This window comes from Halictus rubicundus, chromosome 12, assembly GCF_050948215.1.
Source record: "Halictus rubicundus isolate RS-2024b chromosome 12, iyHalRubi1_principal, whole genome shotgun sequence".
In the NCBI taxonomy this organism is placed as follows: Eukaryota; Metazoa; Arthropoda; class Insecta; order Hymenoptera; family Halictidae; genus Halictus; species Halictus rubicundus.
Genome location: NC_135160.1, coordinates 7,201,622 through 7,229,463, shown reverse-complemented (window position 1 = coordinate 7,229,463; position 27,842 = coordinate 7,201,622). Strand labels below are relative to the sequence as shown.

The window sequence follows — 27,842 nt, the reverse complement described above, 5'->3', positions numbered from 1 at the left end:
ATTAGTTTTTTTTTGGCTCACAATAATTGCTCGATTCGATTGCGTGCGTTAGTTAGTAAGCTTGTTTATCAGTATTGTATAAATGTCGAGTAATTATTGCCGTAACTTCAGTTTGCTCGGTTCGATTTTTGATTCCGACACAGCCTTATGCTGTGTCGGACCTTGCTTGTATGTACCAGACCGGTTGGTACCGGTGCTCGGCGTAGATCCATTGAGAGGGATGGTTGAGAGACCTGTTCACTCGTGTAAAATCCTCTCTGCTGTAAGGCCACCCGAGTCGCCTCAACGCTAGTCGTTGCCTGGCGACAGGTGGGTGGGGGAAATGGGTATCGTTTGAACGCTTCTCTCGGCCATCGCTCTTCGTGAGGACACGTCGGGTACCGGTGCTGGCTGGAGTTGGGCTGCAAGCATTGTACGCGTCGCGTCACCCTCGATCCAGAGCCTTCTGCTCTGGTTCGGTTTTGTTTCTTTCTTTGAAAGAATCAGAGCCTTCTGCCTGATTCGTTTTTGATCTCCCGTGAATCGGAGACTTCTTCTCCGATTCACACCTTTTGCTCCGCAATAATTGCTCGACATACGCTGCGAAATGTAGTTTGTAAGACTCGAAAGCGTCGTTGTAAGAAAGGGAGTCAGAAGGAAGCGTATTGAATTCCTTCTGGCTTCCTTTCGGGTCTCTTGTGCAGCAACCTCCTCGTGGTGAGACCCGGGCAATCGATAATATTCTCTATTTGTTAGATCTTCTATTATCTTACAAATAGAGAATAATATCGAGCTAGTAGCTGCTCATTTATACTTTGCGATAACATTGTGAAATAAAATTTAAGACGTACTAATAACAAAAACTTGTGTATTTAATTGAATTGTGTCTGAATTTATTTTAAACTTGCTCGGGGTGGGCCAAGGGTCCTTCCTGCTTTCCTTTGTGCTTTCCTTGTTTACCCTTGGCCCACCTACGCCTTCTTGGCAGCTCCTTTTAATTATTAATCGAAACACATACTTTTTGTTTCGGAATACCTTTTCATTCAATAAACATCGTACATTTTTTTCTGGATTTCTAATTGAAATTTGCTTCTGAACTTTTCAAAAGTTCCTTTTCTTAAAATTGCTATGTTTGGCTTAAAATTGGTATTCCTCCGATCGGAGGTCCCCCGGCGACTCACTCACGGGTGGGGCCCGTGGGTGAGTACGGGTATTTGCGAACCCGGGGCGACCCTAGCCTTTATGTTGTTGCGTCCCAATTTCGTTTGATTTATTTTGGATTGGAATTGTTCATCTTTCCAATTGAAATTTATTTCTGAACTTTCAAAAGTTCTTCTTCTAAAATTTATATATCTGGTTTTAAATTGGTATTCCTCCGAACGGAGGTCCCTCAGGGACTCACTGCTGTGGGTGAGTACGGGTATTGGCGAACCCGGGGCGCCCCGAAGCGCCACCTCAGTAGAGTGAAGTTCTGACTTCATCTACTCTTAGCTTCTTGTCGGGTAGGCCGTACTTGTGTACGGGGTTTGTTTGGCTCTCGTGAGCCGGTTAGAATTGCACTCTTGTGCATATTAGGTAGGCCGTACTCGTGTACGGGGTTAGTTTGACTCTCGTGAGCCGGGTAGATTCGCACTCTTGTGCATATTAGGTAGGCCGCACTCGTGTGCGGGGTTAGCTTGGCTCTCGTGAGCTGGTGTTAGGTTGGCTCTCGTGAGCTGGTTAGATTTCGCACTCTTGTGCATGTTAGGTAGGCCGTACTCGTGTACGGGGTCATCGTTTCATCTTTGTTTCGTCGTCTTCTTTTACTTCGGTTCCACCATTGAATCGTGTCTAATTATTATTAGTCTGTTTCAGAGTGAGTAATACAGTCGACAAAATTTATCGGCGAACGAAGACACCACATAAAACGAAGACAACGTGGTATGAAGACTTCTTATTATTTATAAGTTCGTATTAGTACTCGAGCAATTATTGTATTAGAATCACTATGTTAGTTTCGTTTGTTGATTTGGGTCACAGCCTTCTGCTGTGGTAAATCTGAGCCATGTGCTCCATTTTTATTATCTCTGTCATTATTCAGAGACTTGTTAGACTCAAGTCTTTTTTTTTTGCTCACAATAATTGCTCGACTTAAGTTCGTGCGTTAGTTATTAAGGTTGTTTGTTAGTATTGTATATATGTCGAGTAATTTTTGCCCTAACTTGACTTTGCTCGGTTCGATTTTTGACTCCGACACAGCCTTCTGCTGTGTCGGACCTTGCTTGTATGTACCAGACCGGTTGGTACCGGTGCTCGGCGTGGATCCATTGAGAGGGATGTTCGAGAGACCTGTTCACTCGTGTAAAATCCTCCCTGCCGTAAGTCCACCCGAGTCGCCTCAACGCTAGTCGTTGCCTGGCGACAGGTGGGTGGGGGAAACTTAGGGTATCGTTTGAACGCTTCTCTCGACCATCGCTCTTCGTGAGGACACGTCGGGTATCGGTGCTGGCTGGAGTTGGTTCTGCAAGCATTGTACGCGTCGCGTCACCCTCGATCCAGAGCCTTCAGCTCTGGTTCGGTTTTGTTTCTCTCTTCGAAAGAGTCAGAGCCTTCTGCCTGATTCGTTTTTGATCTCCCGTGAATCGGAGACTTCTTCTCCGATTCACACCTTTTGCTCCGCAATAATTACTCGACATACCCTGCGAAATTTAGTTTCTAAGACTCGAAATCGTCGTTGTAAGAAAGGGAGTCAGAAGGAAGCGTATTGAATTCCTTCTGGCTTCCTTTCGGGTCTCTTGTGCAGCAACCTCCTCGTGGTGAGACCCGGGCAATCGATATTATTCTCTATTTGTTAGATCTTCTATTATCTTACAAATAGAGAATAATATCGAGCTAATAGCTGCTCATTTATACTTTGCGATAACATTGTGAAATAAAATTTAAGACGTACTAATAATAAAAACTTGTGTATTTAATTGAATTGTGTCTGAATTTATTTTAAACTTGCTCGGGGTGGGCCAAGGGTCCTTCCTGCTTTCCTTTGTGCTTTCCTTGTTTACCCTTGGCCCACCTACGCCTTCTTGGCAGCTCCTTTTAATTATTAATCGAAACACATACTTTTTGTTTCGGAATACCTTTTCATTCAATAAACACCGTACATTTTTTCTGGATTTCTAATTGAAATTTGCTTCTGAACTTTTCAAAAGTTCCTTTTCTTAAAATTGCTATGTTTGGCTTAAAATTGGTATTCCTCCGATCGGAGGTCCCTCGGCGACTCACTCACGGGTGGGGCCCGTGAGTGAGTACGGGTATTTGCGAACTCGGGGCACCCCGAGCTTGTAGGTCGTTGCGTCCCAATTTCGTTACTCTTATTTTTTATTGAAATTGATCATCGTTCCAATGAAGCATCGCTTCTGAACTTTCAAAAGTTCCTCTTTTAAAATTTATTTGTCTGATTTAAAATTGGTATTCCTCCGAACGGAGGTCCCTCAGGGACTCACTGCTGTGGGTGAGTACGGGTATTGGCGAACCCGGGGCGCCCCGAAGCGCCACCTCAGTAGAGTGAAGTTCTGACTTCATCTACTCTTAGTTTCTTGTCGGGTAGGCCGTACTTGTGTACGGGGTTTGTTTGGCTCTCGTGAGCCGGTTAGATTTGCACTCTTGTGCATATTAGGTAGGCCGCACTCGTGTGCGGGGTTAGCTTGGCTCTCGTGAGCTGGTGTTAGGTTGGCTCTCGTGAGCCGGTTAGATTCGCACTCTTGTGCGTGGTAGGTAGGCCGCACTCGTGTGCGGGGTTAGCTTGGCTCTCGTGAGCTGGTGTTAGGTTTGGCTCTCGTGAGCCGGTTAGATTCGCACTCTCGTGCATATTAGGTAGGCCGTACTCGTGTACGGGGTTAATATTTCTCGCGTGAGCCGATTAGATTCGCACTCTTGTGCATGTTAGGTAGGCCGTACTCGTGTACGGGGTTAGCTTGGCTCTCGTGAGCTGGTGTTAGGTTTGGCTCTCGTGAGCCGGTTAGATTCGCACTCTTGTGCGTGGTAGGTAGGCCGTACTCGTGTACGGGGTCATCGTTTCTTCATCGATTACTTCGGTGTTCCTTCATTTTGTGACTAATTATTATTAGTCTGTTTCAGTTAAATCACAACAGTTCAACATGATAATCGTCGAACGAAGACAACCAATAGTAAGAAGACATCACATTATTTATAAGTTCGTATTAGTGGTCGAGCAATTATTGTGTTAGAATCACTTTATTAGTTTCGCTTGTTGGTTTGGGTCACAGCCTTCTGCTGTGACCAGTTGGTAGCGTCACCCTCGAACCAGATCCTTCTGCTCTGGTTCGCTTCATTCATTTTTCTTTTTCGTAAATCTGAGCCTTCTGCTCCATTTTTATTTTCTCTGTCATTCTGCAGAGACTTGTTAGACTTAGTTCTTTTCTTTTTTGCTCACAATAATTGCTCGACTTAAGTTCGTGCGTTACTTATTAAGGTTGTTTGTTAGTATTGTATATATGTCGAGTAATTTTTGCCCTAACTTGACTTTGCTCGGTTCGATTTTTGACTCCGACACAGCCTTCTGCTGTGTCGGACCTTGCTTGTATGTACCAGACCGGTTGGTACCGGTGCTCGGCGTAGATCCATTGAGAGGGATGTACGAGAGACCTGTTCACTCGTGTAAAATCCTCCCTGCCGTAAGTCCACCCGAGTCGCCTCAACGCTAGTCGTTGCCTGGCGACAGGTGGGTGGGGGAAACTTAGGGTATCGTTTGAACGCTTCTCTCGACCATCGCTCTTCGTGAGGACACGTCGGGTATCGGTGCTGGCTGGAGTTGGTTCTGCAAGCATTGTACGCGTCGCGTCACCCTCGATCCAGAGCCTTCTGCTCTGGTTCGGTTTTGTTTCTTTCTTCGAAAGAATCAGAGCCTTCTGCCTGATTCGTTTTTGATACCTCGTGGATCGGAGACTTCTTCTCCGATTCACACCTTTTGCTCCGCAATAATTACTCGACATACCCTGCGAAATTTAGTTTGTAAGACTCGAAATCGTCGTTGTAAGAAAGGGAGTCAGAAGGAAGCGTATTGAATTCCTTCTGGCTTCCTTTCGGGTCTCTTGTGCAGCAACCTCCTCGTGGTGAGACCTGGGCAATCGACATTATTCTCTATTTGTAAGAACTTCTAGTAATCTTACAAATAGAGAATAATATCGAGCTAATAGCTGCTTATTTATTATTTGCGATAACATTGTAAAATAGAATTTAAGTATTACTGTGGGATCAGGACCCCCAGAACAAAAATATGTGGGAGATCGGGAAGAACGGGAGGGTTCCGTGGGTGAGCGCGTTAGTCGATCGGCTACCACCAGTGAGGTCGCGGGTTCGATTCCCGGCGGTGGTGCCCTCATTTTTCCCGAGATCCTACATTACTAATTATAAAAACTTGTGTATTTAATTGAATTGTGTCTGAATTTACTTGAGGCTAGCTTGTTTTCCCCTGGTCCACCTTCAGCTTTTTGGTAAGCTGCTTTGAATTACTAACCGAAAAACACAGTTTTTGTCATTCAATGAACATTGTCACCTTTTTTCCTGGATTTGTAATTGAAATTTGCTTCTGAACTTTTCAAAAGTTCCTTTTCTTAAAATTGATATTTTTTGCCTAAAATTGGTATTCTTTCGATCGGAGGTCCTTCCATTTATTATAGGAGTATGGTCTAAACTTCGCGTGGATCTAGTTGGAACATTTATCGTTCGTCAGCGTAGAGGGCGTAAGAAATCTAGTTGTTGTTAACGATGTCGGTATTTCAGATCGTGAGACACAAAACCCCATATAGTGATTGGTCTACTCCTATACCTCGTCTGTGGTGCTACAACGCCACTTCGCGAAGTGACGAGACGCTGAAACTGTTAGGCAAACTTTGGTACCAACTAGTTCAAATTCAACCGCTAGATATCGCTGGTAGTAAATTTCGGGATGTTACTGTCAACGACATTTGGGTTTTCGATCTTTTACCGACTGTCGGTAACGTTTTACGAACAGTTTAGGCATTTCGCCACTACGTGGTTCGGCGCTGTTCGCACTCCGGAACGAATCTTCGAGATTCCGCCCCTCGCGGCGCCACTATCGCAAGAATTGGCGCTGTCTTCAAATTTTGCACAATACCTCAATTAGTTGTGTCTTTTGTTAGTTTTTTATTTGCTCTTTGTAAACTTGATCATTACTTTTGTGGCACAGTATTACTCATAATCTATATCTTGTTAACATCTTGTTTAGAATCTGTACTTGTTAACTATAAATGAAGCCGCTATTCTGTTATCAACGGAGGGATTATTTAACACGTAAGTGTACGCGGATTCTGTAAAGTGAATTATACTTGTACCGACTTTGGTATCAAATTGAGAGATAACTCGCATGTACATTTACCAGGTCTTATTCTACTTGTACCGCCTTCGGTACTGATCTCAAAGGACTCACATGATATCACCAAACTTGACGCGAGTCTGCACAAGGGCGCAGCTCTTGTGATCGCTGGTGGTAACTGCCCTCCGTCTCCTGGCGGCATATTTCTGCGCATCCGGTGGTAAAACAACCGCATCGTTGTTGGCATTCCCAGAAGCCCCTGATCCACTGTACCCTGCGGTGCCCACACCTCCACGCACCAGCGAGCTACTGCCTCGCCGGCGCGTAGACATGTGACGGCCTCCCACGCCGCCCAACATCCTGCAAAACAAACGAAATTCCATTTAAGTATGTGTCTATGTACGAACATAGACGTTAACTATTGCGCTGATTGCGAAAGTTCATTCTACAGGCGTGGTAGTCATCGATTGACCGACCATTCGTTGACTTTTCTACTTACCTCTGCAACTAAACCTTCTATAAGGCCCATCATCTAGCAAATTGAACACTATTCTTTTTGAGCCGCCACAAACCGGGTCAATAAAGGTCACTCCCTGCTCCGTGTGGGGTTAATTTTACTTTTACTGTCTAACTATAAAACTTCTTTAATAAAAACGCACTTTAAAATCGTGTTTCGTTGATTTTATAATAAGACCAGATACAAATAAAACAAAGATTTTTCTTCGGAAAGTGAACAATTTATTTTTAAAAACAATAAGAAAATGATTTATTATATCATAGTATATTTCGAAAGAGTAGTTCTAGAACTACTGTTACCCTTCAACTGTTGTCTTAGCGAAAAACTCATTCGACACCTGAGACATTTAATGGCTGTCTGACTTTCGGTTGACTTTTTTACTTGCCCCCGCAGTTGCACGTTCTAATTGGCTAGTAGATCTTCATTCTAGTGAAGAGGCTAGTAAAGAGAACTTATAACGACCTGAGTGAGTAGAAAAGGTGTTCTGTGGCCAAACACTTTATAAATACGGGAGAATAATTACTTCTGCAGAGAAGCTCAAAGGAAACGTTCAATAAGAATGTATTTCCCTTGCGAGCGGACTTCAGTTTTTCAAATTAACTTACCCTGTGATGTATTGAAATGCTTTTGATTAGAGTTCGTGGTCTTTTATAGGTTTCAAGGCATAATCCCTACAAGACAATTCAATTCGAGACATTAATAATTCATAGTGCGCAGAAGATAAGCGCCAGAAACAAGGCATAAATTATGCACCTGTCCTACAGAATTCCTAAACACTTGGAACAAACCCATCAACGAATGTTAACCCCCCAGTCCCTGCAATTTGTTTTAATTTTTTTGTCCGAAAAAAATAATTTTTTGTTAACGTTCTTCCACATTTTTATATTATCGCGCTGTTATATGCGTTGTTTAGCAATATGAAGCTTCCTCGTTGCGAGAAAAAAAACTTTTGCGGCAACCTAATGTAAAAATAGAAAGAATCTAGGTCGAAATGAACCCAATACGCCGATAGAAGGTTGAATACACACATCCAGCGCGTTTGATTAGAAGGAGGAGTGGAAATAGGGGATTAGGAAGAAATTCAGGGAAACAGTTTCTCGTTAATTGGGTTAGGTTGACTGGCCTAATCGGCCGAGGCATCGGAAGCGCGACGAGTCACGCGATCCAGCTCTCGTTCTCGTTTATTCCACTGTCTTCTACGTACACCTATGTGTTTTTATGTCTCACCCCATCCCTCCTTTCCTCTCCCCCCTTCTCCACATAAGGAGAGGGATCCTCATCGAGACGCTTTTTTTTTACCTTCTCGCTAAGTCCAATTACCGTCGAGTGGTGGTCGACGGCGTTTCTCTTATTTATCATTGCGTACATTTACGGGGCCGGCTGGCTCCTCGTCTCGTTTATTCGATTCCCGTCGGCTTTTTCCACCGTCGTCTGAAAAATCGCTCGTTACGCGCGGGGATCCTCTTTGTGCCCGAATACTCGAGACACAGCTTTCATCAAATTAATTCGCGTGCATGGATCTCTAGCGCTCCGCTCGCGAATCAGAATTTAACGGAATCAATAGCTGCAGCTGTTCCGAAAATTTCAGAGAGGCGTCTAATTACACACGTCTAACCGTTCGATCATAATTCCTACTTGATCCCAGCCTCTTGCGATTTATAAAATTTCTATTTCCGCGGTCTACTAAAACAACAGACGATTTATTTATTTATTTATTTATTTATTTATTTTAAATAGCGCGCATACACACGCTAACGATGCAAATGGTTTTCTTTATTAGTTGAGTGAAGACCACGAGGTTCAGTTATGGCAACCGACGACCACCAGGGCAGAATCAATGCCAGGAAGAATAACTAGTCGAGCTAGACAAGGCTCGTGTAACGAGCAAATGATTTTCCTGGGAAAAGTATTGCGTGGGTTAGCGTGGTCGTCGAAAGAAATGAATAATTGCGTGTGCGAAACTTTACTTATCTACCGACCGTAACTCAGTCGGGGGCCGTGCCAGTCGCTATCGAAAGTGATTAGGGTTCGTGTACAGTCAGACAGCGGCCTACTAACAAGTGGTTCGAAGTTGCTCGTTGCTCCAGTTAAGGAGCTAGGATACTGCGAAACGCCGGTGAAGTAGGCTTTTTTTCCCGCGCGAATTATGGAAAGGTAAACACGCGAAGCAAATTTTAGTACTTTGTTTCGTTAAACAAAGAAAACATGTTGAACGTGTCTTTGTTTTCGTTAATATAATATTATTAACCGGAGGAAGTGATCGACATATTTCGAGTCCACCAACCAAATTAATTTTCCATCACAGCGTTCGTAAGGGCTCCCAAAGAAACTGATTGTAAAATATAAAGTCGGTTATAGTTTATAGCACGGCAGGCCCACAAACATCATCTAAAATCCGAGAAACGGTATACTTCGTCGAGACTGCTTGCGCAATTACTTTCCCGTATTTCCTCCGCGAATCGCAGAAAAGAATTCATATTGCGTTCGATACAGTCCAGGGAAAATTCCGACCGCGGTTCAAACTGGAAAACTTATTCCCGTCTTGCGTACAGTTTCCACCATTTTCTCGTGTTCCAGCGTTACGTAGAAACGCGTCGAAGTATACGAAAGAATTTTTTCGTTTGAGAGTCCGCCTCCGGGAAGAGAAAGTTCGTCGAACACGCGTGCCACCGAAGTAGACGTGGTCGGCGCCCGACTATCGGTGAACTTTTTTACTTGCGTCTGCAGTTACACCGACTAATTAGCTTGTAGACCTTCATTCGCTAATTATGTACGAACGTGTACTTGTAACTAAGCAGGTAAAAGGAACTTGTAATGATCCGGGTAAGTAGAAACGGTGGTTTGTGGTCAGACGTATTTGATAAACACGAGAAAATTATTTCTTCGAAAGATGGTTGAATAAAATTCGGATTTCCTTGCAAATGACTTTCACATTTCGAATTTAACCTGACTGGCTGATGATTTTTAACGGAATTTTTAGTCAAAGGGCTCGAGGAATAATTGTTACGGTGCATGTAAATTTTCTGGCTATAAACTGGCCGACTAAATCGGTTTAACATCGTGGAATATTTTCAAGCATTTTACAACCAACCTGCACCGTTCAATTAAAATAAATTGAGACCGTATGAAATATTAAAATGCTGGAGACCGACAGACTTTGCCAACGTTGAGTCCACTCGATGATATTTTTTACGTTCAGTGAAATTAATTGTGTTCAAGTACAATGCATCGCGGAGTACAATGCTTGGGACGTACAATTGTTATTTCCAGCTGCAGTCTGAGAACTAATTGCGTTGAAATCAGTCAATGACGCAGATGTTGAGTCTACGACTACTGGGTAGCAATACCAAATGATGCAACAGCTGTGTCTTCAGTCTCGAGTTTATTTTTCAAAGTCTATATTTTAGCAACATTGTGAAAGTTCTGGACTCTACGGGATCAAAGAAAAACGGTGCAGTCGATGCATTCGGAGAAGTGCATTTTTAAAGGATGTTTCACCGTACTTTGACCCTCGGACGGCGGACCTATTTCACAAGTATACAATTCGCAAGACCATCCACAACTATATTTAGCCAATTTTTTAACCTTTTTCATTCGAAGCTTAACTTTAGAAACAAGATACTTCCAATGTACGTGATTTACTTTATTCCATGCAATATCTGATCTTCATTACTATTCCTGAACAGAAATTTGTTCTCGTTGCGTGAGTATCGATCCGAGGCGATTCGAGTCCGCTGTCGCGACGACTCGTCAATTTTAATTTATTAAAATGGCACGAAAGAGAAAGGGTGGAAAGAGACGTAAGAAAGCGCAACGGCCGCCATAAATTCCGTCCTCGGTCTTGTCCTATGTCGCCACGCGAGCCCTTGTTATCCTTATGTATTTCCCTGGGCCGGAGGCTCCTCTAAAGTGTGTTCCATTTATTCCAGCAGCTCCGTGGTTTCTTTATACAGCCTCGTCCTGGCCATTTGTCCTTATTACGTTTCACCGGCTGAACCCATGGCGGTTTAGCTCTCCTAAAGAGAACCGAAAACGAACCAACCACTCTCTCCCACACACACAAACACAAACACACACTGCAACTCGCACAGTCACGCAGTAAACGGTGGAATCATTTTTCCAACTCACTAAACTCGCTTTGCTTTCCACAGGCAGCATCTCTCCGCGCTTAATTCCCCCGCATCGTTGTCACAGAGATTTTTATTCCCCCCTCCCACGTTTTCATGAACGCGTTTCATATCACTTTGTAGTTTCGGTAATTAGTTACCTGTGAGGGGTACATAGTACACAAGTGCATCGTTCCCATTTTTCCGATAGAAAAAGCCTTTCGATGCAATGCGATAATTGTCGAACAGGAAAAAATTTTGAAATCGTTAGAAAAGTTTCAGAATATTGTTACACTATTTTCTGTCTTTTTTTTTTTTGGATAGTCTAATTTCGCGTAAAAAAATTAAACGCCCTTCAAAAATAAATGTAGCTTGACGATGGTAAGTAGGTTCGTCGAAATTTTTCGATTTCCGCCATGTCCTTTCTTGTCGGATCGACGCGTGGCCGTTGTAAAATCGCGGATCGACCGGCGTCGATTCAACGATTCCATCGTCAACTCGCGTCGGAACGACGTAAGTTCGTTACGTCGCGAGTAACGAAGCGAAATTAATTTCGCTCGGCCGACAGAGCCAGATATTAATTCTCCCGAGCAAATAACAGTGACGCGACCGACACGACCGACGCGATGCGACGAGCCTGCGTAGAAACCATCGTTCAACGCTTGTTCCGCGACCTCTCGTCAGTTTATATAACAATTTCTTAACAGGCCCTCTCTCCTCTATTATTTCTTCAAGAGTCATTCATCGCGCAGCAGATTCCCCGCAACAATATTCCGAAAATAACAAGTGCATTGATTTCCATCGAATTTTCTCAAATATTTTTCGAATCGAGAAACACAGCCTGCGGATTTTATGCATTTGAGACAAAATTGAGCGGGTGCAATTTAAGACAGTAAACAGATTAAAAGAGTTTAGGAATATCAATGTGTTACGGTGAGGATAATAAAATTATAAAAGAAAGAATGGCAGTTCTGCTTGACTTCTGTTTGGTGCAATTGACGCAGACAATGTTTATTTTCCATCGAGATCCACAGTCCATTCTTGATCACTGTTTACAGAGACACAAATAAGCCGCATTTTCTGATCAAATCGTTCGATTGGTTCAAACTTTGCTGCTCGCTATGTACTTCGGTAATCCAGTTACGTGTTATCTAGTACAAATTCACCCGAATACCCGAATTCATTTTAATCAGCCTTTTTTACCGTGGAACCCAGTTAAACAGCGCGTGCCGGTAGAACCGTTTCGAAACAGGGAGATTCGTTTTGTTGGGCGTTGCGTGCGTTTTGTTCGGGGAGCGCCGACGTTAAATTGCATCGGATAATATCGGGACGAGCACGAGCGGGAACGAATCTTCCAACAGAATTTATTTCGCGAGCTCGGGATCGAGGGAACTCTCTCACTCTCATTCTCTCTCTCTTTCTCTCGTAACGAGATCCGAGAGCTGCCGGATGCAGCGGAACCGTTCTATCAACCCGCCTTGCATCCCGGTGGCATCCCTCGCCCGGGGTCTACATCATTTTCAAACGGAAAACGCACAAAGCTCCGGTTAATTAGAAAATCCGCGTACTTGAGTCGGCGTCGATTCGAATCTGATCCGAACCTAAAACACAACACCGGTCCACTGTTTTTAGCTCGGTTGTCTTGGGGCCTTTCTTCGAATATCTCCAGGCTTGTCCATCGCTTTCCCAGGGATTCAATTGTTTCGAATATTTTTTGATTTTAGGAACGATGCGAAGATCCATCCTTGCAATATTGGAGTATTTTATTTAACATTGGAACTTCGGTTCACTTCGTCATAAATTGCACGGTATTGATATTAATATCGTAGAACGTAATAATATTATTGGCAATTCCCTTCACGCTTTCGCTATATTGCTCATTTTTTATTTAAAATTTTCACGACTCCCATTATTTGCGTACATATCATTGCAAATGAAACCTTCCCATTTTCCATAATTATTTGTGAAAGAATTGCAATTGTAGAATATAATTAATCGATTGATATTGTCTATTGGAATTTAAAGGGCACTTCAAGACCTGTGAAATATCATTTAAGACAATACCATTCTGTTGAAAAATAAAACTAATATTTTCTTAAGAAGACACGCTGTCTTATGGAAATTCTGGACTCTATAGTCTCTTGAAGGATCAAAAAGGGTTAACAGGCCTATCCCTACAGAACTTTCCCGTTCGATCACATGTCGTCGACGTCCCATCGAAGCTGGGAACGGAGCAAAGTTTTTCCATCGGGCGCTTTCCGAGATGGATTTTATCGTCAGTTGGGTTCAGTTTTCATTAATTCAGCTCGACGCGACGGTGGCTCGCGTTTGTCCCTCGTGTGTGCTGTTTCCACCCTCTTTCGCTCGGGGAGAAAAACAAATTTACAAGGGACAATCGTAAAAAGTACGGGAGGAGGTAATAAAGGGGGCGAGACAGACGGAAAATTAATAATTTCTACGACTGCAAAGTGAAAGTCTTCGAAATGAAGAAGCTAGTGTTTGGTGAAATTTAGTGTCGTCGTACGCGATCATCGTACACACAATTCTCGTACACTCGCGACACGCCCTTATATCTGCACGATATTCGTGGAAAATTTATAATAATTATTTTGAATAATTTTTCGCTGAAATGCTCACCAGCAAATCCGTCACATTTTTCCGGTTGAAACGAGTCCAAGCATCGATGGTGTGCAAATTCCCTATTGTTCAACACAAAGCGGTTCCTATACGAGAAACACGATTCGTTGGACAAATCAAGAAAGATTTCAATTAGCACTATTATTGTGAAAAGGCAACCGAATAGTTCGGATAATCGAGGTTCTCCAGTATCGCGAATTAAACGAATGAACGTGCTCCGAATGATGTCGTGTTTGGTATCGTTTCAATCAGGACAGTGTCCCGGACAAGTTGATAACAATTTCGTCGATAAAATCATTAGAAAAAAAAAACACAAATTTTTATCATTATATTGCCTCGCCAAAATTAAAGAGCCAATGTTTGGCTACAGTTTCAGGGGTAGTTTTCCCTGTATATAGATTGTTGTGTCAGCCACTTGAAAATCTAGAATTTGGTTATAGTTCGAGGGGAGGGTTGCCCTCCTCGAGGCGAACGATTGCGCACATAATTCCCGCAGAATCTTCCTCGAGCCACAGCCATAGAAACATAGATAGAAGTACGACGTTGGAACGTCGAGAGAAGATTGCAGATCGGATAACGAACACATGAGAAGGACAGAAAACGAGGCACACAAGGGACGAGCCTGAGATATTCCGCGCGCGTCGCCGCGCCGGGGAGCGAAGCTGTGACGCGGAACGAGGCGGACACGGGGCTGAGGGGTGTATCAGGGGTTGCCGGGTAACAGGGTAGGTAGGATAAGAGTTCCCAGGGGTGCCTAGCAACAGGTTGCTATCCGAAAATTTCGACCACCGGGAACGAAGCTTCGGGGAAGGGATGGGAGCGTCGACTCTCTGTCCATCGGGTGTCTCTGCCAAAACGACAATCTTTTTCTGCTCGAATCCCCGATGCGCTTAATGCGACACGAGTAATTGAAAATTTCGTCTGCTCGAGCCTCCGCGTTCGTTATTTCGATTATTTTGCAGCCGCGTTCGGAAAAGTTCGCCAAATTATTCCACTCGGTTGGGACTCGACGACTTCTCGTAACGAGCACCGGGATGCGTGCTCGTTTCGAACAACGATCGTTAACGCGCTCGCCGACGAGTCGTTCGCTCGCGGAACACGCAACCTCGAAGATCAACCATTTTATTATACGCACGCATCATGGTCGAAGCGATTCTCCTAGTTGAACAGTAACGGGTGGGATTTTATAGGGAAAATGGGTGGATTTTTAACTGTGGAGAGGGAAGTAGATTCCCATTTAGTTTCCGTGTCTTGCAATCGATGCAATTTTTATATTTTTATTTTGCACGAAGCTCCGCAGTCTCGTAATGGAAATTTTCTAGTGTTTGCCGAGACTCCTTCGTCTGAAATGAATGAGAAACAGACAGCGCTCGAGAACTCCTCCAGTACTGACTTTGGTTCTTGAAACTTCTTTGGTTCTTCAACTATCTCCCCCTAAATTGCCACCCGGAGGAGATAACAAATTTAACGGCTGCACGCTTCTGACGTGGCCGATGAAAAAAATACCTGTCAAATATTTTTCCGAAAAATACCACTCGTATCTTCATCGAAGTCGGTGTGCCCTAACTTGACGTTCTCGTTGTTGCCAAATTCTGCGTCAAACGCCGAGTTTAACGCTAGAACTACCGAGCAATAAATGCGACTGACGTATATTGCTTTGTAACAGTGACAAGTCTGTGCCCATTCAGACTTCGTACAACTTTTATTGTAATATGTGCTTCAATGAAGAGGTTCGTTAAAAAATTTCCGATGAAAACATTTTTACAATTTCAGTTATTGTGAAAGAAAAAATTAGGAATCAGTCATTTTGACTGGTCCGGTAGTTCTGGTGTTAATGGTAAAGCAATGATTTTGTAAATACTTTTAGAAGTAGCGCATAGACCACATAGTTATTCAAAACTCGAGATAGAATTATATTCGAAAATGGAACAAAATTTTCGTTTCATCGCATCATTTTCTCGCCATGTGTGCCACTTCAGGGGGTTGGGGGGGTAAAAAATTTAGCCCGTTGACCAGGCCCGTCAACAATCTGGAAAAATGAGCTCTCAGGAATCAACCCCACCCACGCACGTACACCAATAACTCTCAATTCATCCGAGAAAGGTAACAACAGCTTGGTATTCCCCGAAGCGAACTGGCAACAGTCCTGGCCAATAGAAAAGGGCGAAAATAGAAAATCCTCTGGAGAAGGATAAAAGAGCAAAGTTCCGGTGTTTTCCGAGGCACCGTTGTACTTCTCGGGTTACCATGGCTCCACCATAAGCAACCCCCATCGCGTCGGCCCTCGCCACTTCTCCTCCTCTATAACCGATGACTTTTTCCATCCCCAGTCGCCCTCGACTAGATAGATCCCGCTTCTCCTTTTTTTTCTTCCCGTTCCTCGTGTCTCGGGTCAAAGGGATCTCTCCTTCGCCGACTTTCACATCCCCGCTCACTCTCTCTCTCTCTCTCTCTCTCTCTCTCTTACTCTCTGTCAGCTCGTATACACTAGCCGCGGGAAATCTAATAACGAGTCAGAGGGATCGACCGACTCGCCGTGAAATTAGTTCCAGCGTGCAACCCTCGCGCGTAAAACGCCGATGCTCGGAGGAAAAGCTGGGGGAACCTAGAGCTGGACCGGCAAACCTGAAATCCGGCCGGGGGAATCCCTTCAAGGGCCAGTCTGATAGCCGGTGCGTGACCAGCCCGGAAAGAAAACAAACGTCCCCGGGTCACGAGACTTGCCCCGCTCGCTTATTGAATACCCTCGATGCTGGGGGATCGTGCGCGATCATCGAACTCGAATACGTTCCGTCACCGAAGCGTCGATAACCCCCGGCGAAACCCCGACGTAGATCCTGAAAACCCTAGGGCTCCGCAATCCAATCGGAGCCACCTCGCGTTTTAGCCCTTAATGGGCCTGTCCCGTGTAAGCCCATAGCGATTTTCTTCTTTCGGAACGAAAGCTGTCATCTTATATCGGAATAAAGTTGTACGTAGTCGCTCGAGCCTATCCCCACCGCGACGGAATGACTTAGGCATAGCATACGAAGGGTCAAAGTTCCCCAAGCCTCGTTCTCCCGGATACGTCGGCGGATCTTTATGCAAAATAAAAAATTTCTGATTACGAGACACAGGAACGAAATAAAAATTTCTTTCTTCTTTTAATCATTTTATTAAGCTGAAACCAAAACGCTGGTGCCAATCTTTTCAATATGTCTACTGCTTAAAATTCTGCTTACCTTACTCTACCTCTACTGCTTAATTCTTTTAATCATTTTATTAAGCTGAAACCAAAACGCTGATGCCCTTAAATCTTTTCAATATGTCCACTGCTTAAAATTCTGCTTACCTTACTCTACCTCTACTGCTTAATTCTTTTAATCATTTTATTAAGCTAAAACCAAAACGCTGGTGCCCTTAAATCTTTTCAATATGTCTACTGCTTAAAATTCTGCTTACCCATTTTCGTCGTAAATGCATCAAATCCGCAGTCTAGTCATTACCTTGTCATTTTAATGCGAGTTATACAATGTTTCTGCAAGTTCTGAAGTAAAAAGGGTTAATTATTTTTCTTTCTGGGATTTTTCTTTCTACGCACGATTCTTCCTCGTTGAGAATCGCGTCCTGAATATCTCCGAAGAGTCTTCAGCAGTTTCCCCGAAGAATCCTCCTCGCTGGAGAATCTTGTCGCGGTTCCCAAACCGCGGTCGCAGTTCCTCGAGACACTCGGCCGTTTCTTGACCGGAACTTTGCACTTAAGGAGATTCGCTCCGGCAACGTTTACGATAGCCTGAACTTGGCCATTATGAGCGAAAGTCGCGGAGGTCCGAGCGCATGCATCGAGCCGCGAACAATCGGAAAACGGAAGCCGAAATGCACGCGACTGGTCGCATTTCCATAATTGCGCGGGAATATTAACCTGCTGATGGCCACGCTCGGCTGTATTCAGATTCGACCCGGACAATTGTTTCTTATTTTCGTTGTCGCGTTTCGAACTCTTGCATTCGTAATGCAATACGACTGCATTTAACCATTTGCACTCGAAGCTATTTTAACTCGAAAACGAAACATTTCTTCCGACCTAGAACATTTCCCTCCTGTATAGTTTTTTTCATGTTGTACAATACGAAAGTGGTGCAGTTTACTCGTACAATACTGAAGTGTTTAGTAATTTATTACATACAAACAAATTTAACCCTTTTCACTCGGCGCTATTTTCAATCTAAAACTAAATTTTTCTTCCGCCTTGGAATATTTTCATTTCCTTCATACGAAACTGATCCGATTTCCACATATAATATTTGAATGTTTAGTGATCTATCGAATACAAATTTTGTACCGTAACAAATATTTTGTAATATTCTTTGCAATTTCTTTGAAATAATGCTACAATAATTTCTAGTGGTGCTTCAGAGTCACCGCTCGAGTGCAAAGGGTTAATAATGTAAAAAATACTTTCAATAATGATACAGCGAGTTTTAGCGGCGCCTTACAGTCGCCATTCGAGTGCTAAAGGTTAACCATGAACGGCAGACCGCTTTTGTTGCTGTACAATTGATGATGCTTAGGACCGATTCGCTACTGGTCAGTTTATGGCAAATTACAGGAAACGAGGAGTATCAATTGTCACGAAAATGGTCCGTCATTCGATGGTTTTTCTCTAGAGATCCATGGCGGTGGTACAATAGCGCGCAGGGTTTGTTAACTTCCAAGTAAATTCCCGATTGCATTGGCATCGAAAAGCTGTTTGGGAAATTCGGTCGGTGTATCGGGGGCTCGTGCTCGCATTAATCAGGTTGAAAATCAAGAAGTAAAACAGCCGTGTAATTTAGCTCACCGCTTACGGAGCATCAAATTCGTTAGCCATCGTTGCCCGGGCAACGTAATTAATTTTGCGTCCGACGAGTTTTGCGAGCGGGACAATTAAACGCCCCCGTGCAGCTCGCGTTCCAGAATGGCCCCGCCGCCGTGCCGATCACTTTTCTAATTTAGGCAATTTCGACCGATCGAGGACGCCGTGATTCGTTTATAATTTGCATTAGGGCACGCGTCGCGCGCTCGAAAAACGCAACTCGGTCCTCGGCGTCCACCTCTTCTTATTTGCATTTACCGAAATACCGAGTGACGCTCGACGGACACTAACAATATTACTCCATTAACATTTTTGTGACGTAACGTGGAACGACAATTTTTAATGCTGCTTAAATCTAGCGTGATGCACCAAATTTGCAAATTTTTGCTCTAAATGTTTAAGACGATTTGTGCGAAACATTAAATTTGAGACATTATTGTCCATTTGGCGGCGCTTGTATTTAGTTCTTTTTATGTCGCTGCTTAGTGCACATGCGCATGCTCCTACATGGAGATCATGGGAATGGGTTTAATGAATACTAGATCTGCGTGCAGTTAACAACAGTGTTCAGCATCAGAACGGTGAATAATTGTTAAATCGGTGGCGTGAATCGCGGGCACATTTGCTTCATCGTATATTTATCGCAGTTGGTATAGAGGGATCGTTGAACACTATACGGATCTTCGTCTGTGACCGAACGAGAGCCATAATTGAATAATTAAGTCATTTCCGAGCGGAACTCTCCTCCCGCGCCGATCGGCGTCGAGGAATATAATATTACCGGCTACTTCGAATCGAATTTCCTCGACTCGGCGTCGAATTAGCAGCGAGAAGACTGAAAATACAGCGGAATATTCTTAGACCGGTTCTGGTCTCGAAATGCTATTGAATTTCTTCGAGCGGAGTTCGTTGTTCGTTGCTGGTACAGTGGATTTCGCTAACTAATAATTTGAGACGGTATCGTTCCATTGAATTGAAAACAGAATCAGTCGGGGATTCCGTATCTTTGGACGGGATTTGCCTGAAGGAATTAATTTTTTTAAATCTGTAGATTAGGATGTTCCAGGCCAGACCATCGAGCTTTCAATCTCGAGAGAAGACTGCAGAACGTGCAGGATTTAAAACGCTTTACTGCCGCGAATATAGCACGGTCGAGGCGCAACAGTGTGCTCGTGGATCTTGAGAATTTCGGGAACGCCACCTGCGCGAACTTCTCCTCGCGGAAACCAGTTACTCGCCCACTTTCGCTTAACTCGCGGAGAGTCTTATCCCAACTGTACACAAGCTGATTTTGACGAGAGTCAGCAGTTGGGAAAGTATCGGGTAAGTGTCGCCTTTCATCGGTCACTGCTCCAAGTTCGGGGTTGAAAGCGAGAAAGATATCTCGTACGGACGGGCATATCTTCTTGTAAAATGAATGTTCCGAGCTGAAAATATTTATACGTGTTCTACCAAACACCAACCTGGTATAGTAAAAATTTGGCGAATCTATGTCCACTTGTTCGGATACGATAAATTAGCGAAGTGCACTTTTCACGAAAAATTGAAACACCACAAAAATGAGACAATCCTGTGACAAAATTTATTCTTTTTTTTTTTATGGAACTTCTACCGTAACATTGGCGACTTCTTTCCGATGAAAATGAGTCCAAACACGACACAGTTTCGATCACGCTTACTTCTGTAATCCACGGTATAGTGGAACCTCAATTATCCGAACTAGTTAGGGGAACATATTTGTTTCGATAATAGAACCGTTACCTACAACAGTGGGGTACAGTGCTAGATTAAATCAGTATTGATTTGTGAAACGAATCATGTTGTGTACCTATGGGTTGCGTTACATTCAGCTACCATCGGTTCGGATAATCGAGGTTCTACTGAATCGTGTATTAAACACGCAATTCTGCCCCGAATTATATCGTGTTTGGTCTCATTTTAATCAGAAAAATGCCACGGATGCTCTCGTGAACGTTTCATAACAAACTCATTCGGATTAAAAAATCTCCATGAAAGAATCAGTACTGTCACCTTTTCTATATTCAACGTCAGCCAGCAAGAGGTCGAGGAATACAGTATGCGCGCGATATGAATTATATTTGGGTCCAATGTCGAATTCTCGAGCCAGATCTCGGAGTTTCCGTCTTCCACGATTATCCTCGAAAGGTGGCCGACGCGCGCGCGCGTTGTAGAACGTTTCCGGACGCGTCGAAACGGTAATGGCGCGCTTTGTGTGAGAGCAATCTGTAGGTGGGTTTATTCTACGGGTGTCGGACGCATGAGGATGGTAAATGAACGGATGTGTTCTGAGGCAGATTTTCCTCTCGGCCATTAATAATCAATGAGGCTGGCTGGCGATCGACGGGGAGGGGAAATTAAATCCTTCGTGCGAGGAAAACTCTGAGCCGCGCGCCGTAGGGTGGTGGAAAGAGACGGAAAAACGAACGGGAAGCGAGAAGGAAGACGCGTGCCATTGGAAAAAAGTCGAGGCGAACGCGAATCCTTCTTCCACTACACTTCCGGTGGCACCGTCTCCTTTCCCCGCCTCCGTTTCGCTTAACCCCTCCGCGTGTTTGCTTATCCGATACAATTTCGTAGTTTTCGCGCTGTTTCGAACAGTGTCAGAAATTTCAAAAAGTTGTCGTAAAAGTGACAACGTCCGTAACAATATTTCCCTTCGCGCTTTGCAAACGGATCGCGCGTTCAGCGAAATGTCCCAACCGCGCGAAGGCTGTCGGCGAAATGAGCGGCGACAGTGGAACGCGCCAAGACGAAAGCATCGACGCGGTTATATTCTGAAGAAACAACGTGGCGTCCAGAACGTCCGGGAGACCGTTGCAAAAATTGTTGAGCGACAGCCTCAGCCTTGTTGAACGCGCGCTCGACTCCTCTAGCTTCCAGAGTCGATATTCGTCGTCGTTCACGCGAGATCGCGCGACCGAACTGCCGCGTTATCGATCGCTGGATCGGTTGCACGCCCGACAGCCGAGAGAGGAAAGCAATTAGGACGAAACTACGCTACACCGGCGGGAAAGTTGAAAAGCCCCCGCCGCCGCGCGCGTGCAGCGAGTTCGCTTGACCGGCCGTTTATCCTGCCCGATCGTATCGGCGAGGAAAACGGGCTGCCGCGAGACGCATGAAAACACTTTAAGAACATCTAGAAACGCCCTAGACGTCACGATTTTTGCGAAAACGGAGCTTCCGGTGGAAAAATCTCACCCCCAGTAGAACCACCCCCTTCTCGGACACCCTGTATAGAACGAAACCGGGTCGAAGCCCACGGGATGGAACCGTGGTGGCAACATGTCAGGAAGCTGGAAAACGCATTGCAACGCCATTACCCGCTTCGACCGCACGGATGAAAGAATAAACGCCGTAGAAGCGGGGCGAGGAGTGCTCGCGGGAAGAAGAATAGCAAAGACGTTATCCTTCGAAGGAAGAAAACGCGAGCACATCGGAAACCGCTTGGACCGTCCGGGAGCCAAAAAGCCGGCCGGGGTAGCTCATCAATCGAAGGTTAACACGGCGTCCGCGGCTATTTGGCGAGTTCCGAGCGTGCGGAGCGGAGCGGAGGGGTGGAAGGGGGCTGATGATTGCGCGACGCCTCTCGTTCCTTGCCAGGCCGGTGGCGTTTCGAATCGCTTCAGCCCCGTGCCAATAATGTCTCGGAAACGAACGTTCCGGGGCCGGCCGCGTAATGGAATTGTCAGCCCTTCTTGTTCCGCTCGAATGTCGCCGCCTCTGGGTGCCGGGAAGCGTTTTCGCGAAAAGCCGGCGGCGCAACGAGAGCAATGAAAGTCCGACGAGGGGAGAGAAGGCCGCGCGGGTTTCGCGCTCGCGTGGAGGTCGCTCGCGGTTACGGTTTCACCGCGGTGTTGTGTGCCAACGTCATTCGATATCCGTACACACTATCGGACAATATGATAGCGCTGGCAAAATGATAGTCCGTGCTATCTATAATTTCTTGGAGCGATGCAGAAAGAAGTAACCCGATATTAAGTAAAGCTCGCTTGCCGAGCGAGCGAGTGAGAAACGGAAATCCTGAGGGCGAAACACGGGGCGGCACACGTGCGCTACCATTTCTTCCGGGACGACTATTTTGTCCACACTACCGGACAATATGAACGCACCGGGAGAATTATAGTGTCCGCTATCTGTAATTTCTTGAAGCGGTGCGATTAACACGTTCCGTGCCACGGTTTTTCTCGCGGCCTGAATGGAACGTTTAACGCGTACCATCGCCGGTACACGCGGCACGGAACGTGTTACAGGGAAGAAAGATGTTCTTAAATGGATATTGTGTGTTTCCGTGAATGCGCGCAATTTTTATTCCACACACAGCTCCGCTTTCTCGTAATAATTATAAGCTCATATTGAATTGTGCCAACTCTGATTACCAGACTACGGATTTTATGCATTTGTGACAAAAATGGTAAGCGCAATTTAAAGCAGTGGACATACTAAAAAGATTTAACCCTTAGCACTCGAATGGCGACTGTAGGGCGACGCTAAAAATTGCTGTATCATTATTCAAAATATTTTTAAAATTCTTAAATTTGTGTGTATTTAATAAATTACCAAAACTTCAGTATTGTACGAGTAAATTGTACCATTTTTGTATGTATGACATGAGAAAAGAAATGTATAGAAGGGAAATATTTTAGGTCGGAAGAAATGTTTTGTTTTGGAGATAAAATAGCTTCGAGTGCAAAGGGTCAAGGGCGCCAGCGTATTGGTTTTAGCTTAATAAAATAATTAAAGAAAGAAAGAAATTTGTATTTCCCTCCTGTGTCTTGCAATCAATGTAAATATTTTTTATTTTGCATAAAGATCCACAGTCTACTGATTGCATCTTGTTATTCTGGTGATACATACTGGTCGCTTTTAACTCTAGGTTTACGGGGTACTTCGTGTGACCGTTTCACGTTACTTCATAAATATAACAGGAACGTGTCTATCAAAATTGATCATCGATTTTTAGATAATGTATACCCAAAGAAATAAATTTGTTGAATAATTCCTCACGGATGCATCGTTACAATCTCAACAATCGTAAATTAATAATGGAATCCGTCATTTCGACGGGTCCCGTAAGCCTAGCGTTCATGCTCGGTAGGTTTAGCGTTGAAACCTCTTTGAAGCCGGTCCCGACGTCACCGTTGCCTCTATTTTCAACAGAACAGTTCATCAATTCTCTAGTTTGTCCGTCCATAGCGTTGATTCGCTCGAATCGCGTCGATTTGACGCCGAGTGACGAATCAAGCTGGAAAAAGGCGAGAAGAGAGCGTGTATAGCAGCGATACGTTCGCTGCCAGTATTGATAGAGTTTTCGGATGGTGGCCGGGGGCCGAGATAGGGAGAACAAAGAACGATTTAGCGTGGCGATCCCATTCGGAGCTGCGGGGCTGCGCCAAAGACACGCACGGTGCTTTATCAGCGGCGCCAAAGCCTGTCTACGGAGCCAGACATCCTGACGTTACGAACTTCTTGGTGTTTCTTACCGTTTCTCGCGTATTCTTCATCGTCCGTTTCTCGTTGGTCGACCCAGCAGGCTTCGAACTCCCCGGCGTGTCATTCAATTTAATAGCATAGTTGCGCGACGCGCTCGTTCCGCCTGGCCATTCGTTCGTTCGTTCGTTTGTCCGTTTCGGCCCCCGCCATGGAATCCGATCGGGAAATAGCTTTTCCGATTGAAGTCGGCATATACGACCCGACAATGGACTGTCAATCTCTTGCCGGCTACCAGCACCGGTCTGTCTCTTTATACGCGCGTCTACGCGCGCAGATTGTTTCGCCAAAGTTTCGCCGAAAACTTCCGATGGAAATTCCCGACGAAAAATCAACGTCGGCGACAAGTCCTGGCGCCTGGGATCGTCGAAAAAATTCCGGGAACACAATCTCGAACACGATAAAAGATCGTCGAACCGAGGTACCCGAGTGTCTGGAGCCGTTCAAAAAATTCCTGGCTTTCGGAATTGCTGGGGTGAAGATTCCCGGGACCGTCGGAAAGTTCCAGAAGAAACTCCTAAATACAAGACATGGTGGACAGACTAAGCACTGCCTGGGTTAGGCTCGGAGTCGTTATAATGACAGATAGCGAGAGTTGGAAGGTGTTTCGAGGCCGCAAACGAATTTTACGAGGGAAGGTAATAAAAAGAACTGCTCGAAAGAAGGGTAGCCAAGTTCGGAGGTGGTTACAGTTCGTCTCAAGAGACTCCAGGCTCCTGGGAAACGAAACAGCAGGATCTCGGAAAACGTAATTAACACGTTAACTGCCATGTGAGTCACATATGACTGACAGTGACTTTTGACCAGGTTTAGACATTCATTTTTATTGTGACATATCCAGATAAACCGAAGTTTATTAACACATCTTGCGCGGGCACTTTGCCGCCAAAGTCTTGCCGTGTTGCATTCATTCTTGCAACGCACGTTTTGTATTTTTGCAACGCGTGTCTATCCGATTTTATTGTAAAAACACCACAAAAAACCCATCGATAACAATAATCCATCAATAATCCGTGAAAAACGACTTTAGTCGCTTCCCACGCAAGATGTGTTAAGATCTTTAGAATTCAAAAGGGTTAACACAACATCCCCTATAATAAATACATTTAAAATTTCTAGTATCGCTTTCATGAATTAAATTACTCTGATGTTGGAAGAATCTCTGAGAATATGTGGCAGTTAACGTGTTAAAAAATGGAAAGAAGTACTCAGAATATTGTGTTCAAATGAGTTTCAACATGTAAGTAAATAAAGCGTCGAACCCTTAAAAAAATGATTTAACAAATCGTGGATCTTAATGGGCTTACATCGCCTGCTGTAGGTAGTATGAATTTGTAAGTTGACGTCAAGTGTCTAGTCAGGCCATCTTGGAAAGGCAGTTGACATAGTCTTCGTAGAACCGTTTGTAGGTCGACGTCGTATCAGCTTCTTTATGGGTGTCGACGACTGAACGCCGAGCGTAAATCAAGGATCGACGCCGGCCGAGTCATTTGCAAACTAGGTGATCGGTCAGCTCGATTCTCTCCGTGAACAGTCTTCGGGGACGCGTAATGTATATGTGTATATATATTTCTACGAAGGACGAAGGTAGGGACAGGCCCGTCCGTCGATCCTATGAAAGGGAACTGGCCGATGAAGGGCCTCGCGACGATCGATACTGAACACCGCCGTTGGATCTGATCGGGAAATGGGTTTTCCGGCTGACGTAGTCGCCACGCGAACAATACTCTGTCAATCTTCTTCTGTCGCGGATCGATCAAGGGAAATACCATTCGAACGAACTGGAAGAAACATCGCCGTTGCTTGCCGCTCCTTCGTAATTGCGGACGACGACGGGGAGAATGTATACTGGGTGTGACCGAAAGTATCTCATCGGTCGACTGAAATCTGCGCTACATTCCGAACCGACTTCTTCTTAAGGGTCCGGGGTAGTCACGTGACTTTTTAATTAATAATTTCCATTCACAGCCTTCAGACACAGACTTAAGATCCGACGGGTCCTTAAGTCTGTGACTAAACTTGTCACATTTTTTGCCCTGTATTATCGATATTATGAATTCTGACGCCAGAAACGAGCTTCAAGTTTTTGGCTTTATTTCGCAGAGAATCGAGACAAAATATAATTCAATTTGTAGCTGGAGATATTTTCTAGTGCGCGCTGCTCTCGATTTCATCCAGAAAACTCATCCAATGGCAGAAAAATGCTTGGATTCCACGGCATGCGCATCGTCAATTTTTGGTTTATTTCGAACGCTTATAATACCTGCAAAATCTCGGCAGCTCATGACCAGCGCGCACTAGATTGAACCTTCCTCTTTCGAATGAGCCCTTCGCCAGCGACAAAATATTCTTATTTAAGGACGAAAACTTGAACCGCGTAAAACCATTTCTTGACGGTAATGTAGTCACTCTACCTTCACGCGAATCTACGGAGACTTTAACGGGATGAAAATAGGTCTCGAAGTTGGGGGTTGAAAACATGTTTTGTAGAAACTTTAAGACTAGAAATATCATCTATATACCTCTTCATTCGTTAAGCACTTTCAGTCTCAAATTTTTCCTCCGTCGCTTAACTTGAACCAAATTAAATGTGTAGTCTACAATTTTTCCAGAAATTAAATATGAAAAATAGTGTACCGACACTGTTCCTAGATTTCCTAACGCTTCGAATTGTCACGGCGTTCAGTGTTAAAGAATGACTGGCGTCACGCTGCACGGAATTCCCGAGGGTCTATCGGACTCCGTTTCCCCGCGATCTAATCGAGTTTACGTTGCATCAAAGCCTCGGCGAGATGCGACGGTCGAATCTTCGTGGATTCTCTGGGACAACTATGTAACTGCATTTTGTCTCCGGGGAGAGAGAGAGAGAGAGAGAGAGAGAGAGAGAGAGAGAGAGAGAGAGAGAGACAAAGAGAGGGAAGAGCATCATGGATACATTTGCCACGAGGAGAGATCGATACGCCAGGCCGTTCGGCGCGGTTAGAAACACTTTGTAAACGGCGAGCATCGCGCACGATGAATTTTGATTTCCTCGTGGATGAAGGCTCGCAACGCCTGTTATGGTCGTTGTCGCGTAACCACCCTCGCCTCCGCGAACCGTATCGATCGTCTTCGGTATCGCGGGGGCCGATAGCCCCGAAGAATCGAGATAACACGCATAATCGATCCGCGGTTATCGCTGGACACTTTACGCGTTCAAATTTCTGGAACGTGCAAGTAACACCGAAAATGTTATCAACATTGACAGCAATGTTGTTCCGTTCTTCCCACAGGAAATAATTTCAATAATCGTAAAATGAACCGGGACGACCGGCGCCGGTGTCAACGCAACTTCGTTCGTAAGTGTAAAGCTATGTCCACACCGAAGCAACACCGTGCAACGAATTTTCAGTTATTGTTGCTTCTGTCTTGAAAAAGTCACGCCCTACCGAATAGAAGAAGGCGGCGAGAGGCGACAAAACTTCGATGCTACTCCAGTGTGAACGTAGCTTTAGAAATGGACGCTTTCCAATCAGCTTCACGCAATTGATACGGCGGCTCGAATGAAAATATTCTTCCTGTGTTTTACGGTTTAATATCGAAATCCCGAATATAACTTTATGAATTTCAACGGTTAACGCGTTCGCCACCACGTACCATGCGATGCTGCGACTGTGTATGTGACGCCCACAGTCAGAAAATTTACTTAGAGACTGTCATATTAATTGTATTAAGTGTGCAAATTAACACGCAGCTCTCGCAGTAAGCCAAATATAATTTTACTTTGCATTCGAATCATCCAACCACCGTACTAATTACTTGTAAGATTGAGCAACTGCACATTACACTGATAGAGATAATTTTGAAGAGAAGAATGCATTTCAGTTTGCAAAAAGAAATTCATGAAGAAAGTGCTACGAATTAATTCTTACATTTAATATAAACTTTGCT

General features: G+C 44.5%; 1 protein-coding gene across 1 annotated transcript in view; it reads right to left on the bottom strand.

Moving 5' to 3' along the window:
• Cac (calcium voltage-gated channel subunit cacophony) overlaps window positions 1-27,842 on the bottom strand; it is a 209,774-nt gene that overhangs the window by 151,542 nt on the left and 30,390 nt on the right. Inside the window, exon 2 of the mRNA XM_076797555.1 lies at window positions 6,425-6,670. Within this exon, the coding sequence (XP_076653670.1) occupies window positions 6,425-6,669 (245 nt within the window). The 5' untranslated portion in view covers window position 6,670. The remainder of the gene's footprint in view (window positions 1-6,424; window positions 6,671-27,842) is intronic.